This window comes from Dunckerocampus dactyliophorus, chromosome 14 (assembly GCF_027744805.1).
Source record: "Dunckerocampus dactyliophorus isolate RoL2022-P2 chromosome 14, RoL_Ddac_1.1, whole genome shotgun sequence".
In the NCBI taxonomy this organism is placed as follows: Eukaryota; Metazoa; Chordata; class Actinopteri; order Syngnathiformes; family Syngnathidae; genus Dunckerocampus; species Dunckerocampus dactyliophorus.
In genome coordinates, this window is record NC_072832.1 from 568,687 (window position 1) to 588,045 (window position 19,359).

The following is a 19,359-nucleotide window of genomic DNA, read 5'->3' on the forward strand; positions in this document are numbered from 1 at the left end:
AGCCAGCGCCCAGCTTCACACATTCCTCATATTGGAGTTTGTGCCAACTTTTAAGGTGGTGAAAAAGATTTAAATGCTCTGAATTCTAAGTACCTCCAAATTACTGAGCCAGCAGCAGCGCAAATCCAGACTATATCGATATGAACGACAGTTGTTTTTGATATCGTACTTAAAATTGGGACAGTGCTTGGAATTGGAACACATTTTACTCAACAGTGAAAATCTCAAGTATTTTCAAGTTGTTACACTAAAGTCTGAGTCATCCTGAGTCACTGATGTCAAAGTCCAAGTCAAGCTGCAAGTCTGTGATGATATTGTCACGTTAACTCCAAAGTCATCAAAAATGATGTGACTTGAGTCCACACCTCAGATTTATGGTGCTAGGGTTGCCAAAACAGACCCCACGAGTGGTTGGCCACACGGTCAGGAGATCGGGAAGACCTGGGTTAGAATCTCTGCTTGGGCATCTCTGTGTGGAGTTTGCATGTTCTCCCCGTGCGTGCGTGCATGGGTTTTCTCCGGGTACTCCGGTCCCACGTTCCAAAGATATGCATGCAGGTTAATTGCTGAAATTATTGTCCATAGGTATGAATGTGAGAGTGAATGGTTGTTTGTCTATATGAGCCCTGCCACTGGCTGGCGACCAGACCAGGGTGTACCCCGCCTCTCGCCCAAAGTCAGCTGGGATAGGCTCCAACATACCGCGACCCTAATGAGGATAAGCGGCATAGAAAATGCATGGAGGAATGGGTTGCCAAAACCACAATGTGGTCCCCAAGCTCTCGGGGGACCCCCAGTGACCTGGAGGGCCTATATAGTTCACGTCTACAGTAGAACGGGTCAACAAGGTCAGCACGGGCTTTAATTTCTCTCACATTCCACAGCTGCCTTGTAAAGCCCTGATGAACTACAAGCACATTTAGCACAGACGGTGTATTTTGCATAGCTTCTCCAGTGCCGCTTAAGGCTAAATGGTTGTAATTTACTTCTGATTGATTTACTTTGGCGTCGTCCCAGGTGCTCAGTATGTGAAGTGCAGAGCCCAGCGCTGCACGGAGGCCAACAGACAGTACCTCTTTCCAGGATACGTGGACACCAACTCCTTGGTTGTGCAGGATGAATATGTTTTCACTCAGGTATGCATTTCAATATATCAGTTGGTCCTTTTTTTGCACTGCAAGGTCATCTTTTCTTCCACAAGGTCTGCTTCTGCTGGTGTGAACTTTGCTTTTTTCTATTTTCTGTTAACCAATTCATGTTTTTCCATCAAAATCCTCTTAATGGCATCCTCAAACACACCTGTTCCGCCGTGTGTGTTTTGATTATGTTTTCTCTCATTCATGTCAAGGTGCACTCAGTGTTTCCACAAAGAAATGTCTTTTTTTCTAACCCAAGAGAGAAGGTGGAAAATGAGTAGTGAATAGAACGCTCAGTGCCCTTATTGCTATTCACTTAGTGTTTGACTCCAATTAGACAGCAGCAGTCAGGGTCATTATAGGAATTTCATTTTGCAAATGCCCTCCACTTTCATTGATTTCCCTCTACTGCTGAGCCATTTTGCCTCTGCTTGCAAGCCGATACATTCGGTCATGCATGTTACACTAAACTTAATACTGAGAACATTTGAAAAAATCCAATTCAACTGCTCTGCAAGGCTACGTCTTTGGCTGGGAAACTGTTTTTACATGTGCAAAATTAATTTCAGAGAACATTATTTTTTCAAGTGAAGTGGTAACGTGACAGCTGCAGCTGCATGTGTAAAAAGGAATCGAAGCAAATCTCTCTCTCTTTCTCTACATATATATATATATATATATATATATATATATATATATATATGACAGTACGGTTCAGAAATGGTCATTCAATAAAATGCACAAATTGCATTTAGCCAAGATGAGATTGACCAGGCGAGGCGGAGGGGGAGGCGGGCCAATATTACGACACCGGGCTCGGCGCTGTGGCAGCACCCACCGACGACTTTCTGGTGACTTTCATTGCTGGGGGGGCAGTTGGATTTAACTTGACAAAGAGTAATGAGGTTATCGATTGGGGCTACAATGAAATAAGCAGTCTTCAACACCTCCACAGTCCCACGGGAGAGGAGGAACGGCCGAGTGCAACATCCTCAAAAATGTGCCCTCAGAAAAGGCAACTCATTGATTTTCGATAGATTATTCCATTAGTTCCCTAATGTAGTGTGTTGGGGGACAAACACCATCCTTCTAGTTGATTAGAAAATAAGCAGGCAGCTCGTGTTGGCCGCCCCTTTAAGTGGAGAGCCAGTGCATTAAGGTCCTCCAGACGCCTTGTGGATAAAGTCAACATCATTTTCAGAGCCCCTTAGCTTTACTAATTGAGATAATGATGAGCGTTTCTGTTGTGCTTGCATTTCAACCGCGCTCTTGACACCGTTTGCAGGGTTTTTGGAAAGTCAGTCATGAATTGTGAATAAATACACCTCCTCCAGGAGACGTCTTCAACTCGGCGTTCTCGTTTTGCGTCTGGGATGTCAGCAAATTCTCTCACATATGTCGCAACAAAACCTCCCATCCCATTTCATTTTTATCAGACAACCTACATCGCATATGAGAGATAAATAAAAAGTTGTGCTCATGTTGTGTCAGGCTATCCAGTGAAGACATGAAAAGAGTTGCTGTCAAAAGTTTAAGATCGCTACAGCTTCCAGAGTTTTTATTGACATGTTCCACAGATGAAAGCATCTTTGCCTTATTTAAGCATTCTAGCGCGTTTTCTGCCACTTCCAACCTGTCAAGTCTCGATCGCACACTCTGTGAACTTCAATTGACAATCTCGCCCTGAATCCCCCCCCAAAAACAAAAACATCCCATTGTGTTTCGCTGTCGCGTTTGTCAGTTTCCTCCAGGAAACGGATGGAAGTGTCCCCGCTGACAAATGGACTTTCTTTACGCACTATTGGGCTTCCAGCAAGGAATTATTGACAATATAATGCTTCAGAGGTTGGCTGTAACACACCCCGATGTTGTTCAGACAGAAAACATACTTTTTCAACTGTTTGCACATTTGTGAATGTAGAGAAATCCTACATTTCTATACAATCAACCCTCAGTATTTGAACACAGCACATCCCAGGAAGCTGGTCGAACATTTTTTTTAGAACCATGGAACTTAATTTTCTTGAAAATTAAGGTGAAATTGTTCAATGACAAACACTTCCAAGGATCCCCCGTCTGATTTTTTAAAAAAATCTTTAAAAATACAATGCCAAACAATACATTTTTTGTGAAGTCAGTGAATCAAATTAAATCTAGAAACCCTTTCCAATTTCATTTCCCTTTCATTACCAAGGTAACCAAGTCCGGACGAGCTAGCTACTATGTGTCCTACATGAGAGAACCGTTCAAACGCATGCAGTTACCTAAATATTGCCTGCCAAAGGTAAGCACCAATAGCATCGTGTTACGAAACAGCATTGTGATCATTCACTAATGATTTGTTATGCTCATTAGTAAGGCTGAAAAATGTTAAAAGGTTGAGGAAGACTCAATTAACTTAGCGGACAAATGGTCTCTCTGTGTAGGACATGCATATTATCAGCACAGATGAGAAGCAGGTGTTTGCGGCGGTCCAGGAGTGGAACCAGAACCACACTTACAGCTTGTACATCTCTGACTCGCCCGGGGTCTACTTCACCCTTTCACTGGAGAACCTAAGAACCACCAGAGGACCGACTGGTAACCTGCTGGTGGACTTCTACAAGGTACTTAATTTTAACTGTCTGCTTACTTTTTGCAGTCTGATGGATGAATTAATTCGTAGTCATTAACTGACCTATAAGGCAGTTGAATCTATCAAGTCCGACATCACTCATTAAGGGTTGAAGGGGACAGGTATAAAACAATCATACGAGTGTACAAAGAAGTTAATAGTAATAAGGAAAAAGAAAGAAATGTATTTTTGATGACAAGTGAGGGACACATCATTCTGATGCATTCAGTTCATCTCCTTTCATTGTTATTGCCATATTATACTGATCAGCCAGAACAGAGACATGTGTATAGCGCTTTCCTATTTCCTGCTCTGTGGTCATCTTCCCTTTTGCTTCCCTCAATGCTATCTATCTCTGGTAGCCTTATGTGAAAGGGCTAAAAAAAAATAATAATAATAAAAAAAAAAAATCTAAATGGAAATACTGCTTAAGCTTAAGAGGAAATATTGCAAAAGCTCAAGCCAAAGATCCTGTTTTTAAGATGCTACTGCAGAAATACGAGTCAAAGATCCTCTGTATAACAGGAACGTTCTGCCGGTTTTTAGGACTTACTACAGAAACTCTTGTCAAAGATGCTCCATATGTCAGGAGGATTCTGCTGTTTTAAAGATGTACTGCAAAAAACTTATCCTTATCACTTATCCTTCATACCAGGGGTTCTCAAATCGTCTCAAGCCAGGACCCACGTTTTCCAAAGGTCAATAAATCGTGACCCACATTTATTGAAGTTTTTATTTCCATTTTTAAATGTCTTTTGAAACAATAAACAAAATAATATGACCAAAGTGCATTTTAGAGACATTTATACTAAGACATTTATGAAAGAAATGAGGAACATGATAGCTGAATGTATAAATTAAAATTAAATGTCAAAATTGCTGCATGCTACATAAGACTGCAAAATCTGACATTTCACTTTTAACTGTGCAGTGAGTATATCTTAAAAAGGAAGATGAAAAATTGCTAATGACAAAAATGTTTACTTCAAATTTAAACAAACAACAAAAGAAGTCAGGCATCGGTAATAATTGCATTTTTTCAATTACATTTTTGACTAGCTTTCTGTGACCTGCCCAGATTGAATCTGCGACCCATCTTTGGGTGCCGACCCACCAGTTGAGAATCCCTGCTCTATATGACAGTTGCACTCTGCCGTTTTTAAGGAAAAACTGTACTGCAAAAATGCTAGAACCAGGCTGCTCATACATTAAGGAAATGTAACAACCTCACATGAGCAAGAACTTTGGTGACAAAGGCATGGAAAAACTCCCCCTCGAACAGGACTAAGCCGCAGCAATCTCTTTGCGTCTCTCCGCAGGTGGAGGGAATAAACGGCATGTATCTGGCCAACAAGCTGGTGGATCATCACGTCAAGACGTTCATTACATACAACAAAGGACAAACGTGGGCTTTGCTGCCGGCTCCTGCCACCGACGTGGCCGGGAATAATATCCATTGCGTTACGGTGAGTCTCCTCGGCCGCGATAGAATGAATGCTCTTATTCATGGGAAATGAAGCTCATGACACGTATCATGCATCAAATGTTTCAACCTCATCAGCCGCACTTTGGAGGTTCTTTGATTTACGGCCCAAATTTGCACAAGGCCGAGGGAGAGAGCAGCTCCCCAGCTTGGCTTTGCCTTCCCAGCCTCCCCAAATGACCAAACGGATGCTCAGGTGGAATACTTTTATTATCCGTGTAAGGCACACGGTGTGATTAGGTGTGGTTTTCAGGGGGGGCAGACTTTCCATTAACCCGAGTAACTTCAATTCACCAAATGTAGTTGCGCCAGGCTAATGAAAGTTACATTACAGCAAATTATATTAGGCCGCCATGTTGTGAGCTATTCAACTTACTTGCTCGCTATATTTTAGAGACCGCATGTTGACAATGGAGTTATAATTGTATCCCACTTGGGGAAACGTTCGAGCCATAGTTGTCCCGAGACTTTTATTGGAACCTGTTTGGGGTAAATGACATTTGTGGCACATACTGTACATACATGGAACACAAATATTCAGTGTTATAATTATTAGACAAATGGTGAATGACTTATGGCCAATTAGTTGCTAAGTCCCGCAGTCCCCTTGCAAAGACGTTCTGCTTGATGGTGACCATGTTTTTAAACCAATCTTGCTTACATTTTGCAAACATGTGCCACGGACCGGTACCGGGAAGCTTTCAGGTGCAATGATAAAAACATATCAAATGGTGGGTCTGTATTCATGTTGTGCTTTTATTTTGATGTTATTACTGTCTTATTTTTACACTATACATAATAAATACGACACACACATCAGCTCACTATAATGTTGGACCCCCCCCCCCCCCCCCCCTCCCACTCCCCGGTCCGCCAGATATTTTGTGGGAACAACCACCACCTAAAAAATATTGGGGGCCGGTGCACTAAAAGGCATTTACTAAAGCTCATGGTGATTTATATAAACACTTTAAAGTTAGTGTATGTCTAACAGGGCTACCATGTGGTGTATTCATTAGAAAAATAATAGCACAGGCAACACAGTAGGGGTGCATGTCTTGTCAAATGTTTCCCTTTTGTGTGCAGCAACTCTGGAGCAGAAGAATTTCAACCCTTTTGAGATGTCGCAAATGTCATTTACAGTATACAGTAATAGTAAACAATGCACAGCGGTTTACATTATGGTCGTCATCCAGCGTGCATTTGTAGTGTGCTGCTTCTCACATAGAGCTGCATTTCACTGTCGCAGGGATGACCCCAATACTCATCACTGACCTTAACCTCACTGACCTTAACCTCATCGGCCTTACTGATGTTTCCCAACATTCTGCACGATGAGTGAAAATGATTTTTCAATTTATATCGTCGCATCCCAGGAGACTTTAATTACACGCTTGTTTGCTTTGGGAAAAAAAAATGAAATGCCCTTCATGTCCTATTTTTTCTTCTATTGTGTGAAACAAGATGATTGCACCAAAAGTATCTTTTTGTTTCCTCCTTGAAAACATGAGCTCTTTTGTAGTTTGAAGGCAGGGCCGCTTCTAATTGCTGGCATCACTGTCATACAGTAATTAACTCAGCATGTGACACGCATTTCTTTTTGTTGGAATTCCTTTTATTGGCAGCCTTTTTGTTCGCTGCATCTTCATCTGGAGATGTCGGAGAATCCCTACACCTCCGGGCCCATCACCAGCAAAAAGTCTGTACCCGGAATCATTGTGGCAACAGGTACCATTACCATTGCAATTCTAATTCCAATTCTGATGAAGTTACGCTACGCATCTTATCTTATGTTAACTTGTTATGTGATCTCGTATTGTCATATTATCTTATCTTTTGTTAATTGATTGTCGTGTTATCATATGTCACTGGTTCTCAACTGGTTTGGCTGCAAGACCCACCATCACCCCTCAATGACAAGTGGCGAACCAAATTGCTGACATTTTTTTTAACGTAAACTTCTCAGCTATCTTATGTACATAATAAATAACATTTATCTATTGAAATTTTAAATGTAAAAAGTAGAGATGTACAATATCTTTTTTTAATCTGTATTGGTAACAGATACCAACACAGATAACATTCTGCTTCTCAAGATCGATACCCGATACCGATAACTTTTTTTATATCTACTTTTTAAAATTTAGATGTAACTGTAGTTTGTGCACACCTGGAGGCAAGAAGGACTGGAACATATTTGGATTTGAGCAACTGTACTTGTTGATTTGTCCTAATCAAATATCATGACATTACTACCACATCACTACAATCAGGAGGCGCTGGTGTTTCATGTGGCTGATAAAGTTTGTTGTGTGCTCGATGTTTTTATTGTCCCCTCATCGGTTATCGGGCTATTGTGACGTCATAATTCCCTCATATCGGAACAATAATTATCGTGCATTCCTAGCAAAAACACCGTTCACAACGGTTACATGGCTGCCTAGAGGGCGCTAATGTTTGAAGGTGTCGCAAGCACTATATCCCGACCTCTTCCTGCTGCGCCCCAGGTATCACACACATGCGCAGGAGCCTTTGCTAAGCGCTGGCAGTGTCATTTTGAGCCAGTTGCAAAGTCTCTTTAATGAAAAGACATTAAAGTGCAGTTTCAATTTGAGGTAGTGCAAAACAACAAATAATTAACATTTTTATCCACAAATTCATACATGATTTGGAAAAAAGTGTGTGTAAAGGTTTTTTCAGTACATGTTATATCTGGGGAGTTGAATCGCAGCATTTGCACGTGGACCTGGATGACAAGTAAAACAAGAAGTTAAAAATCAACAAGTGATTGAACACTCAGTATACTAAGTTTCATAATAATAGGACCACCATTTCTTCCATAAACCACGCCTCAGCCTGGGACAAACGATCCAACTGGCCATTAAACAGTACCGTCATACTGTACCTGGTAGTCTTCATTGTGGGCAGAATTTCCCAACGCAACACAACGTGAGCTTTCGCTTTATGCCGCACTCTTCTCCAGAAGGTATCTAGCTATCTAGCTGTGTGTCGGACGAATGGCACCAGTCCACACTCCATGTCCCTCCCGCGCAAGCTTGACCAAGTCACCCATAAATATGGTGCACACCTCGTGGTGGCGTAGCAAGCGGATAGCACAGACGCGAGATCTGTTTACAGACTTTTTTCCTTTTGGGGGGGCAAAGACCCCACGACGTACCACTTGAAAGTAACTGTCTTACAATCATTCAAGTCAAGAAGTCAAGTCCTTATTTTGCAGGTTAAAAAACAAGCGAATCTTCAATCTAATTTGAACAAAATTGCACTGTCTGCAGCCTCACAAGCTATACAGTTGTCCCTCGCAATGTCACAGTTCGATTATCGCTCCCTCGCTATATCAAGTTTCTTCAGAAATGAATTAATATATGGTGGTTGTTTTGTGGTAGACTATGGGCTATAAGTCAAAACATATATAAATACAAGTGATATGTAGTATTGTGGTCACAAGGCGGCTGTAATGAAACATTAGCTTAAATGGCGTTACCTTAACACTGCATGAAGTCATGACGTCAGCCATGGCATGTCCCACATGATAGAGTGGAAAAAAAAGTTCCCCTCCCATTCTGTGTGGAAGTGGTAAGTTTTTGGCTCACTAAAGTTTTTGGCTTTAGAAGAAATAAATTCGAGGCTAACTGATTAGCTCGCTAACTCACTAGCTAGTGTCCGTCTCGAGTCCCTACGGCATAAGTGTTGTGCAATGTGGTGTAAAGAATTAATAATAGGAGTGTAAAGGTTACTATAGGTGTTATTTCATGTCTACAGGGCTGTAATAATGTTAAAAAAACGCATTTAGAAAGTCATACACATGTTTTCTATGCTCTAACTTCAAAAATATTCCATGTATTAATATTGAATCCTGTATGGCGGAAAATCATTTATCGTGGTTGGGTCTGGAACCAATTAACCATTATAAATGAGGGACGACTGTAATGTAAATTCAACAGAATACAGATTGTTATGTTAACTGTTTAGCACTTTAATGTCCGTGAATTCCCATGAAGTGAGAATGAGGATGAAATGTTACCTCATTTTAGTAATTAGGCTCTTGTAGTTGATGGGTTTTCCCAAGTGTGACACAGTGAGCCTTCCAAGGAGAACATAATGCAGCCGGGGCTTCGCTTACTTCCTGAAAAACTAATTTTAGGGGCATATTTCATTTGGAGTTTTCTGCTCACCCCAGACTGTTTACTCATTCATCGCAGGAAGAAAAAATCTGTTGATTTTGACTTTATTTAACTGAAACTACCTCTGCATGTTTTTTCTGTATGTTTACCTCTGAAGTCAATTCATCATTTTAGAGCCCCCCCAAAAAAGGTTTTCATTCTAGAATGTTGACCTAATAAACACAAAACACAAAAATATCACACCTGCCTATTTGTGTCTTGAAGCTTAAACCTCAGGTGGGAATATTAAGTAGCAGTGATTCATTAATGCGTCCTCTGTTGGGGAATAAGGGCATACACCAATTCACAAAATAATTCAATTTGTTACCAGTTGATGCTGCATATAAGTGTATTATGTCTTTTGCTGTCAGCCAAGTCCTTTCTCTCCATGTAAATACACCCAGTGTGAAATTAATCTGTTTTTCTTCTTCAACCAGGGAATATTGGAACGGAATTGTCCTCAGCCAACCTTGGAATGTTTATAACATCTGATGCAGGAAATAGCTGGAGACAGGTGGGCGTGCACCCAAAAAAAAGTGTTTTTCAACTAATATTGGTGTGCCATTATCACAACTGTTGTGTGTTTTTACTTCCTCAACTGTGTAGATATTTGATGAAGAGCACAACATTTGGTTCCTTGACAACGGAGGTGCTTTGCTGGCCTTGTTGCACGCGCCCACTCCCATTCGACACTTGTGGTGCGTACAGCTACTCGACGCTAGGCTTGGAAATATAAGCTGAAATTACCCGTTATTATGACTTTTTTCCCCCCCTATTTTTTTTTATTAGCTAAAGCATGATGAGTACGTTTCAGCCCCGCTGCTTCTCAACTGTCACAATCATTTCCAGCAGAGAAGAGTCAGTTATAGCTCGCTGCTCTTGCTTGGATGTGACGCTTTGAGTGCTTTTATGTAAATCCCGAGTCCAACAAGGTAGAAATAGGAGGCTGCCAATGGCCTCCTAAGTCGCTCTTATTGCGGCAGCAGCTTTGCAACAATATCTACTTTGGCGTCGCCGCACACGCCAGCCACTGTCAAAAGTGATTAAGCTTCCAGAGAGGTGATTTCCACACCGCCCAAATCTATTTCTAGTGCTACAACCTCAGTCATATCTCTCTTTTGGGCTGTTTTGTCACCTTCAACAATTTGCCTGCATGGTGGAGGAACATTTATTCTTTTGTTTTGGCTGCCCTGATATGTTCTCACCTTGACAAGCATTCAAGGTGCTTCATTTTTTAAAAACAAGACTGGTTTATCATATTTCATTTGCCCCCATTTTTCTTGCTGTTTAAAGCTCTACTCCTAAGTAGTACACTCTTTTTGTTGAACATGAAGGATCAGTCTAGACGAAGGCAAGAAATGGGACCGCCACACTTTCTCGCTGGCTCCTCTGTACGTGGACGGAGTCTTGATGGAGTCTGAATCGGACAATCACATTATCACGTAAGTAACGGGACGTAATGTCCTGGAGGAATAAACCAAATATCACGCAGCACGGATTTGACCTTACCTTCATGTAAACAAGTACACCTCATATTCACCTGTGACTGAAACTACAGAAAGGTAAAACAGTTCTCAACTACAACTTCCTGTTACTTTACTAATACTAATATTTGTATTTTTGTAACTTATTTTATAAATTGTTGGGGTTTTATATGTCAGGGTTTTCCTATTAAATCCACATGTTGATGATGGCAATCCCCTATTATTATAACAGACAAAATTATAATATATATATATATATGTGTGTGTGTGTATATATATGTTATTAAACATATATACAGTGGTGTGAAAAAGATTGCTTATTTTTTTGCATGTTTGTCACACTTAAATGTTTCAGATCATCAAACAAATGTAAATATTAGTCAATGACAACACAACTCAACACTTTATGCAGTTTTTAAATGAAACTTTTTATGATTAAAGGGAGAAAACAATTCAAAGCTACATGTCCCTGTGTGAAAAAGTGATTGCCCCCGAGAGCTAATAACTGGTTGGGCCACCCTGAGCAGCAACAACTGCAATCAAGCGTTTGTGATCCTTTGCAAAGAGTTTCTCACAGCATTGTGGAGGAATTTTCATATTTTCAGAATTGTTGTCATTCAGTCACATTGGAGGGTTTTCCAGCATGAAGCGCCTTTTTAAGGTCATGCCACAGCATCTCAATAGTATTCAGGTCAGGACTTGGACTAGGCCACTCCAGAGTCTTCATTTTGTTATCTTCAGCCATTCAGAGGTGGACTTGCTGGTGTGTTTTGGATCATTGTCCTGCAGAACCCAGGTTGGTTTTAGAGGTCACCAACAGATGGCCAGACATTCTCCATCAGAATTCATGGTTCCATTTATCACAACAAGTCTTCCAGCTTCTGAAGCAGCAAAACACCCTGAGACCATCACATTACCACCACCATATTTTACTGTTGGTAAAATGCAGCGTTACTTTTACGCCAGACATAGTGGGACACACACCTTCCAAAAAGTTGAACTTTTGTCTCATCAGACCACAGTATTTTCCCAAAGGTCTTGGGGATCATCAAGATGTTTTCTGGCAAAACTGTGACGAGCCTTAATGTTGTTTTTATTCAGCAGTGGTTTTGGTCTTGGAACTCTGCCATGCAGGCCGTTTTTGTCCAGTGTCTTTCTTATGGTGGAGTCATGAACACTGACCTTAACTGAGGCAAGTGAGGCCTGCAGTTCTTTGGATGTTGTTGTGGGGTCTTTTGTGACCTCTTGGCTTAGTAGTCGCTGCACTCTTGGGGTCATTTTGGTTGGCCGGCCACTCCTGGGAAGGTTTACCACTGTTCCATGTTTTGGCCATTTGTGGATAATGGGTCTCACTCTGGTTCACAGGAGTCCCAAACCTTTAGAAACAGGGGGCATTTTTTTCTCCCTTAATAATAAAAAGTTACATTTAAAAATTGCATTTTGTGTTCAGTTGTTTTGTCATTGACTAATATTTAAATTAGTTTGATCTGAAACATTTAAGTGTGACAAACAAAGAAATAAGCAATTTTTTTCACACCACTGTATATATGTTTAATAACATGCAACAAGACATTCCAAGCATTTTTGTTAGCAAAAATAAACACGTGAATGTCACCTAGTCACCTTTGACATTCTCACTTTACTTCTCATTTCAAGCCAAGTTATCCATCAATTTGTTAAAACTAATTTGTAACACAGGACATAACTGCAACATGGCCCTCAATGAATGTTCCTTTGTTAAGCATGTTAAAAATGAAATCATCATATTACTGTTGCCATGACCACAAAAACACATAAAAACTGTGGATGTCGCCCACTACTGGCCTGGCATATTACAGCCTTTTCAGTTGTTTTCATCTGTTATCAGGGATAGTTTTGACAGTTCTGTACATCAGCATGTGAAAGCTTCTCTTTTAACAACACAAATGTTCATGTTTTCATTGGTCAGTGGAACCGTTATGATTGAGCCCCATGGACGCTGCCTAGCAACAAGTGGCTATGTCTCCATTATGAAACTGCTTTCTCTCCATTATAAACTGTCTTATAGGACTTTCATTATCATTATGCGTGTCTTCCTGCAGTTTCTTTGGACACTTCAGCCATCGTTCAGAGTGGCAGCTAATGAAGATAGACTACAAGGGCCTGTTCAGTAGGAGATGCATGGATGGAGATTATCAGACATGGTTCCTGCACAACAAGGTAACGAGAGTATCAGGATAGATAATTCTAGAATTAATAATATAGTAAGACTAAAATACTCTATGTACGCATGCTGCTAACAAACCAATGCCTTTTGGGCAGTTTTTGTGACAACAGCTTGCTTGTTATATCACTGTCAACACAATAGTGCAAGTGAAAATGAGTCACCCCTTGTATCTGTTTTTCAGGGTGAGCTGTGTGTGATGGGTGAGAAGCAGACCTATATGAAGCGCCGACCCGGAAACCGCTGCATGCTGGCCCAGGACTATTCCAGAATCTATTCATCCGAGCCGTGCCAATGCACCACCTACGACTTTGAATGGTGAGCACTTCCCTCCTTTCATAGTTTCTTAAGTTGTGGCTAATTGCTTTCATGCCATGTTTTGCAAAGAGTCTGTGTTATCAAGTGGATAATTAAAGACTGAAGGACCAGTTTGCAAGAATTAATGCAAAAATTAATACAGTATAGCATTACAGCCAGTGTGACTGTGTTTTCAATTTCATTATAGCCATTGTAGTCAAGAGCTTCAGAACGTTCCATCACTCCATTTGCATAATGTCAGAAAACTTATTAGAATTCAATTAATAATAAATTGGTCAATTAATTTTAAATATCTTTTATCCGTCTGTCAAAAATTCTCTTTGATCCTGCTTGTCTGACAATCTTGTCGCTATTTATGGTTAAAATATGCCGCTTGGCGGCAACGCTGCCGCCTCTATAAAAAGTTTCCTAATTAAGTTTATTATATTTGATTTGCCTTGTGAATTGTTATAAAAGTGTTTTGTGGTGGCGGTGGGGGGGGATGCAGTGACTACGGCTGGGAACGCCGCACGGACGGAAAGTGCTCTCCTGCTTTTTGGTTTAATCCAAACAGTGTGGCTAAAAGCTGCAGCATGGGACAGAGCTTCCTCAACAGCACAGGGTAAGTGGCCCCCAATGTTTAGTCGATCAAAAAAATATATATATATTATTTTGTCTCACTTTATGTGTTATGCTGACTTGAGAGCTGGGAATGAAAACCTTGTGGTGCCAATAAGGGCTGACAAACTGAAACTGGATGTCATTTCCATGTTGGCAGTACAGTCGATTTCAGCATTCGCAGCCCTGCAAATTTACACATTTTTGGCCGGATTGAAATGGGTTTTTTCTCAGTTTTTGTCCTCATTCACTCCAAGTCGGTAATAACGTATAAATAATAATGTATAAATACGTGACAATGCAGGCAAAATGTAGAGCATAGGGTTGGGGATTTCCACATCATGCTAAGTAGGGGTGTGACAAAATATCAATTCAGTCGTTAACTGGTTCCAGACCCGAGCGTGATCAGTGAATTTCTACAAAGTAGGATTCAATATTTATAAATGGAATATTTTCGTAGTTAGAGCATAGAAAACCCGTTTATGACCTTATAAATAAGTTTTTTACCATTATTAGAAACCTGTAGACATGAAGTAACACCCCTATAGTCACCTTTGCATTTGTATGACCCAATATAGTAGACATAAAAGAAATATGCCATCTCGAACATTTTTGTAATAAACCATATTCAACCATGAAACCACAATTATTTATTAACTAATTTCTGAAAAAACAGTGAGGGTGCCATGTTCGAATCGCGATGAAGCAAGGGACAACTGTATATCACGATACTTAATCCTACCATGGATTATCAGTATGCTCTCGCCGTGTATCATTTCTGATCAAATTATTTTGAAAATACAGCCGCTATAAACGTCTTCCACTGTTGCTCCTCAGGTGGGTCATCATTGTCCATGTCATCCAGGAGGAGCTCCTCACGAGAGCAGCAGGAAATTGGGCGGAAGTCACAGAAACAGAACAGAAAGCAGAACTTTGGTTTGCGTCCACCCCGGTTATCATGTGTTGCAGTTTTCGTCAAAACGCGTTTTGTCGTGTTAATATATTGCACGAGTCCAACTGTGTTCTCAAAGTATTTTTTAATCACAGCACATCCCCTTCCTATTCCCCATCTCCCCATCCTATTAGCTAGCTAAACAAAATGGCAACCGGAACAGGAGCTTATGTCGCCTGTCTATGAAAAATTTGGTTTGGTTGGCATCAGTTTCGGTTAGAGTTGAACCATCTGGAACAAATTAATGACACTAATCAAGATTCCAATGTAGATACAAATGCTCGGGCGGTGAAGTTAAACAGAAAAATTGACCAGCATAGTCGAAATCAAACATGTGGACTCGCTTTGGCTCTTATAGCATGAATGGGACAGCGCTGGGCTTTGCACGATGGAAGGAGCGTCTGAAGAAAACACGACACACGGGCGGCCACCTCGTTCATCACTACACCAATAAAACTGTGCCTGGCAAGAGAAATGTTGATTTTTCTATTAAATGCTAAATGTTGTGTCATTCAACCAAGACGTGTTTAGTTTGTGTCTTTTGTTGTCATGCTGCACAACCTCATCCGCATCATTGTCTGTCTCTTTCCGGTGATTACATCACTACGACTATACGACACTAAATATTAATTTTTGTTATGCTTCTAGTTTAATCTACATGAGAGACATGAGATGTTGTGTTTTCTGAATGAGTTTAAAATAGTGTCACTGTTTGTCCGCCACAAAATAAAAATCCTGTTTTTCCCTTATGTCGCACTAAAACAAAAAATTACTGGTTGTATTCTGCTTCAAATTTACTGCAAAATACTGTATCCCTCTATTTTCTATTTATATCATAACAGTCATAAGTAAGCTGGAGCCTATCCCAACAGAAGGCTGCAAAATATAAACTATGAAATGTTTGTTTCACCCTGTCGCCGTATCAAGACATCGTTATGGTGAGCCATGTCTCGCAAATCGCATCATATCGTGAGGTACCCTGAGATTCACAGCCCTAATGCTAAGAGTGCAATCTAAACAACTGCCAACTGTGAAATATGACTACAGCATAGATACTGTGGGTCTTCGAAAGATGTGTTTGATTTGTTCTGATAAATTCCAAATTTCTGGTGGAGAGTCCCAAAACTTGATTCTCTGGGGTTTGACGAGTCTGAAGAGTCTCTGGAGATTCTCCACCAGAAATTTGCAGCGGAAAAAGGATTTGGGTTAAAAGATAACTCAAGACATCCAGTCACCTTCACTTCAACTTTCTGAAGGCTGGGGTAGCATGTGTTTCTAACTTTTGCAAATGTTTGCTTCAAAAAGGTATCGTAAGGTTTTATCCAATAACTGCAAAGAGTCCGGGCGGAACGTGTACTCGCCCAGACGGCAGGCGTGTCATCCCAGACCACCCAGAGGCCTCCGCTTGACCACTGGCAGCAGCAGCGGTGGCGGCGAGCTGAGTGCTCGCGTAGGAAGCAACGTGACTTTCATGGTCCACCTTGAAGAAGTAAGTCCTCCACCCAGCCAATTTAGACTACATTACAAGGCAACAGCAATGCTCCCGTGTTTGGCGTGTTGCCTAATGTTAGTCAGGCATGCTGACAAGTTGTAATTACCACATGGTAGCTAATTAGTATCTCCGATTAGCATCGCTAATTAGCGCTATGCACAGTGTAGCTCGGGATGATAATGTTTGAGTTAATCAGGTCAAATCAAAGCAGCATTATGGTTCCTAGAAGGCACCCGGAAAGGAACATAACTTTTAGAACTATGGGATAATAAAGTAAAAGCATGCGTGGGAAAGGGACGTGGAGCGACGGTATTTATAACTTAGGTGTGTGAGCTTGTGTTTGATGCTCTTCTATGAGCCACCATACCTCCCTCTTTCTTCATATTCACCAATGAGACAGGTTTAACGAGCACGTAAAGAACACTAAGTCCTTCACGTTTATGCATCCTGGCAGGAGATTAAATAGATAGAAACGCCTTGAAACAAGTCCACGATGCTTGTAAACGAGCAAAAACAACATTTAAAAAAACAGTAATTATCTCAGTGAAGGTCGCTGTGGATTGATGAGGCATAATTAACCATACCTGTGCACATGGTAACAGCATAGAGACATTCTGTCTTTCTGTTTCATTGACGTTGATATGTGAGATCCTTCCGGCATTGTTTTTCACATTAGTAGTAGTCGTATTAGTACATATTAATGTAGAATATATTTAAATAGCTTTTATTATTATTGTAAAATGTGAAATTCTATTACCATTACAGAAAACCTACTGATTTTATGCCATACTTATTTCCATCATGAATAATATAATGCAGTAGTGGTGTCATTGTATTAGTAATAATAACAACAATAATAATAATAATAATCATAATAATAATGATGATGATGAATGTTAGTAGCGTTGTTAGCAAGTGTCTGTGTGGTCTCAAGTGGAAAAGCAACTGATCCACATAACAATGCAAGCATGGCAGCAGCCACCATCCATCTTCTTCCATCTTACTTCCCGCTGTATCCAGCTTTTTGATTTTTATTTGATAAAGATGGTTTCCTTCCAGCAGAGTGGTCGAAGAATGTGATTTTTTTTTTTTTTTTAGTTTGTGTTCAATCTGAAAACAGACTTTCTACCACAGAGTCCCGAGAAACACTGTTGACGGGGAGCTGTGTGAATTTTGCAGAATAAATAGGACACCGCCTTGAGAGAAATCAATGTTGAATTTTGTGGTGTTTTTGTTTTGTTTTTTTAAAGGGAATATTATTACTTACTAATTTGAAGGGGAAATATTTCTGTATTTGTGGTGAAAGACACACAGAGACACTTGTTACCTTTTGAGGTTTACTTATATTTTCTCACTTGATTGCCTGTCAACTCGCATTGGTGAGCAGCTCCAAAATATTTGTGACACACCTTATAGCACAGCTCGGAAGCAGCACTTTCGCAACGGACGCGTTCTATTACAGGCCTGAGCCATTGTGACAGGTGTTGCTGTTTTTCCACTCTCCCGTCCGCAGGGAGACTCACTGAGGACCAGCATCCAGCTGGACTTCGGGGACGGCATCCGGATCACTTACTCAAACCTGAGCCGGGCCGACGACGGCATCAAGCACATCTACAGAGCGACCGGGATTTACCGCGTGACCGCCTCGGCTGAGAACAGTCAAGGATCTGACAGCTGCACGCTCTTTTTACACATCACCAGTATGCAGGCTCATTGTCTCTTCTGACATATTTATGTGCAGTGGGGAAATGCAGACACCTAATGAATATGAATACAACATCCACTACTGTAATAACATTTACACAATCAGTGTTTGTACTGACAAATTCGCATGCGTGTGTTCCTGCCGCAGGTCCAGTGGAGCGTGTTTATCTCTCTGCTCCTATTGTGGCCGTCAGGGGTAAGGAGACCAACTTGACTGCGCTGGTTTGGCCGAGTCACATCAGAACGTTGACCTTCTTCTGGTGGATTGCCAACAGCTCCGAGGTGAGAGGTTGCTCTTCCTTCTTTCAAGCGGTTGTCTCGTTGCTGGGAGTGCTTTCCATATTGGGTTTTGTGTTGGCTCCATGGTCGTAGTGCTGTCTAGTGACGCCTTGTTCATTTCACTGTGTGACAAGCTCACCATGAGTTCAGCATTGGCTATTGCTTGCCCTAACAAGTGCCACTGCTTTGCTAGCTGCACTTTTATGTCAAGTCGGGGGGGCACAATATACTATATGGTACGCAAGTTTGAGACGCCCGATCTGAGGTATTTTTGTAGTATGCATTATTGCCTTGCCTCTTTTCTAATGCAGCCAATCATAACACTGGAGGGGAGTATCTCCTACACGTTTCAGAAAGAGGGAACAAACAAGGTCACGGTCCAAGTGGCTTCTGGGAGCACTGTGATGCAGGACTCCAGAGTCTTAACAGTGAAAGGTTAGTGTGTCACTTTAATTGGTAACATGAATATGCAACATGTCGTCTCTGCTAGTTGGATGAAATGTCAAAGCAAGCGAACACCAAATCCTGACTCCAATTAACTCAGGAAAAAGAAGTCCAAGCTGTGCATCATATAAATGGAAAATGAGTACTGGAAGTAGCACTCATATTGAATGCTTGTTTTTGTTTGCCAGAGTTCTTCAGGTCGCTGCTGCTGTCATTCTCGCCGGCACTTGACGAGCACAATCCTGACATCCCGGAGTGGCGGGAGGACATAGGCCGGGTGGTGCAGACAACTCTGTCACAGGTACGTCAACTCCCTGCTGCACCACATGGACCACCAGCGGCTCCCTGGGTCATTATTGTTTTATACCCGTGTGCACCACCAATGCTGCGGTCGTGATGTTTTACGGGCCGTGACTGAGATCCTGTCATTTTTTTCCTGACTTTACGTGGCGCAGACATTGGTTACATTTCA

The 19,359-nt window shown here is 41.2% G+C and overlaps 1 protein-coding gene across 4 annotated transcripts in view; it reads left to right on the top strand.

The window, feature by feature from the left end:
- Positions 1 to 19,359, top strand: part of sorcs3b (sortilin related VPS10 domain containing receptor 3b) — a 65,772-nt gene that overhangs the window by 36,225 nt on the left and 10,188 nt on the right. The window contains exons 7-23 of one of the 4 annotated variants that reach the window (XM_054798626.1): positions 1,018 to 1,136; positions 3,331 to 3,420; positions 3,563 to 3,742; positions 5,070 to 5,216; positions 6,859 to 6,961; positions 9,852 to 9,928; positions 10,021 to 10,112; positions 10,749 to 10,856; positions 12,980 to 13,097; positions 13,286 to 13,419; positions 13,907 to 14,020; positions 14,854 to 14,952; positions 16,274 to 16,457; positions 17,974 to 18,160; positions 18,313 to 18,446; positions 18,755 to 18,878; positions 19,076 to 19,188. In XM_054798626.1, the coding sequence (XP_054654601.1) occupies positions 1,018 to 1,136; positions 3,331 to 3,420; positions 3,563 to 3,742; positions 5,070 to 5,216; positions 6,859 to 6,961; positions 9,852 to 9,928; positions 10,021 to 10,112; positions 10,749 to 10,856; positions 12,980 to 13,097; positions 13,286 to 13,419; positions 13,907 to 14,020; positions 14,854 to 14,952; positions 16,274 to 16,457; positions 17,974 to 18,160; positions 18,313 to 18,446; positions 18,755 to 18,878; positions 19,076 to 19,188 (2,123 nt within the window). The remainder of the gene's footprint in view (positions 1 to 1,017; positions 1,137 to 3,330; positions 3,421 to 3,562; positions 3,743 to 5,069; positions 5,217 to 6,858; positions 6,962 to 9,851; positions 9,929 to 10,020; positions 10,113 to 10,748; positions 10,857 to 12,979; positions 13,098 to 13,285; positions 13,420 to 13,906; positions 14,021 to 14,853; positions 14,953 to 16,273; positions 16,458 to 17,973; positions 18,161 to 18,312; positions 18,447 to 18,754; positions 18,879 to 19,075; positions 19,189 to 19,359) is intronic. The other 3 variants (XM_054798628.1, XM_054798627.1, XM_054798629.1) reach the window with 3 other exon arrangements.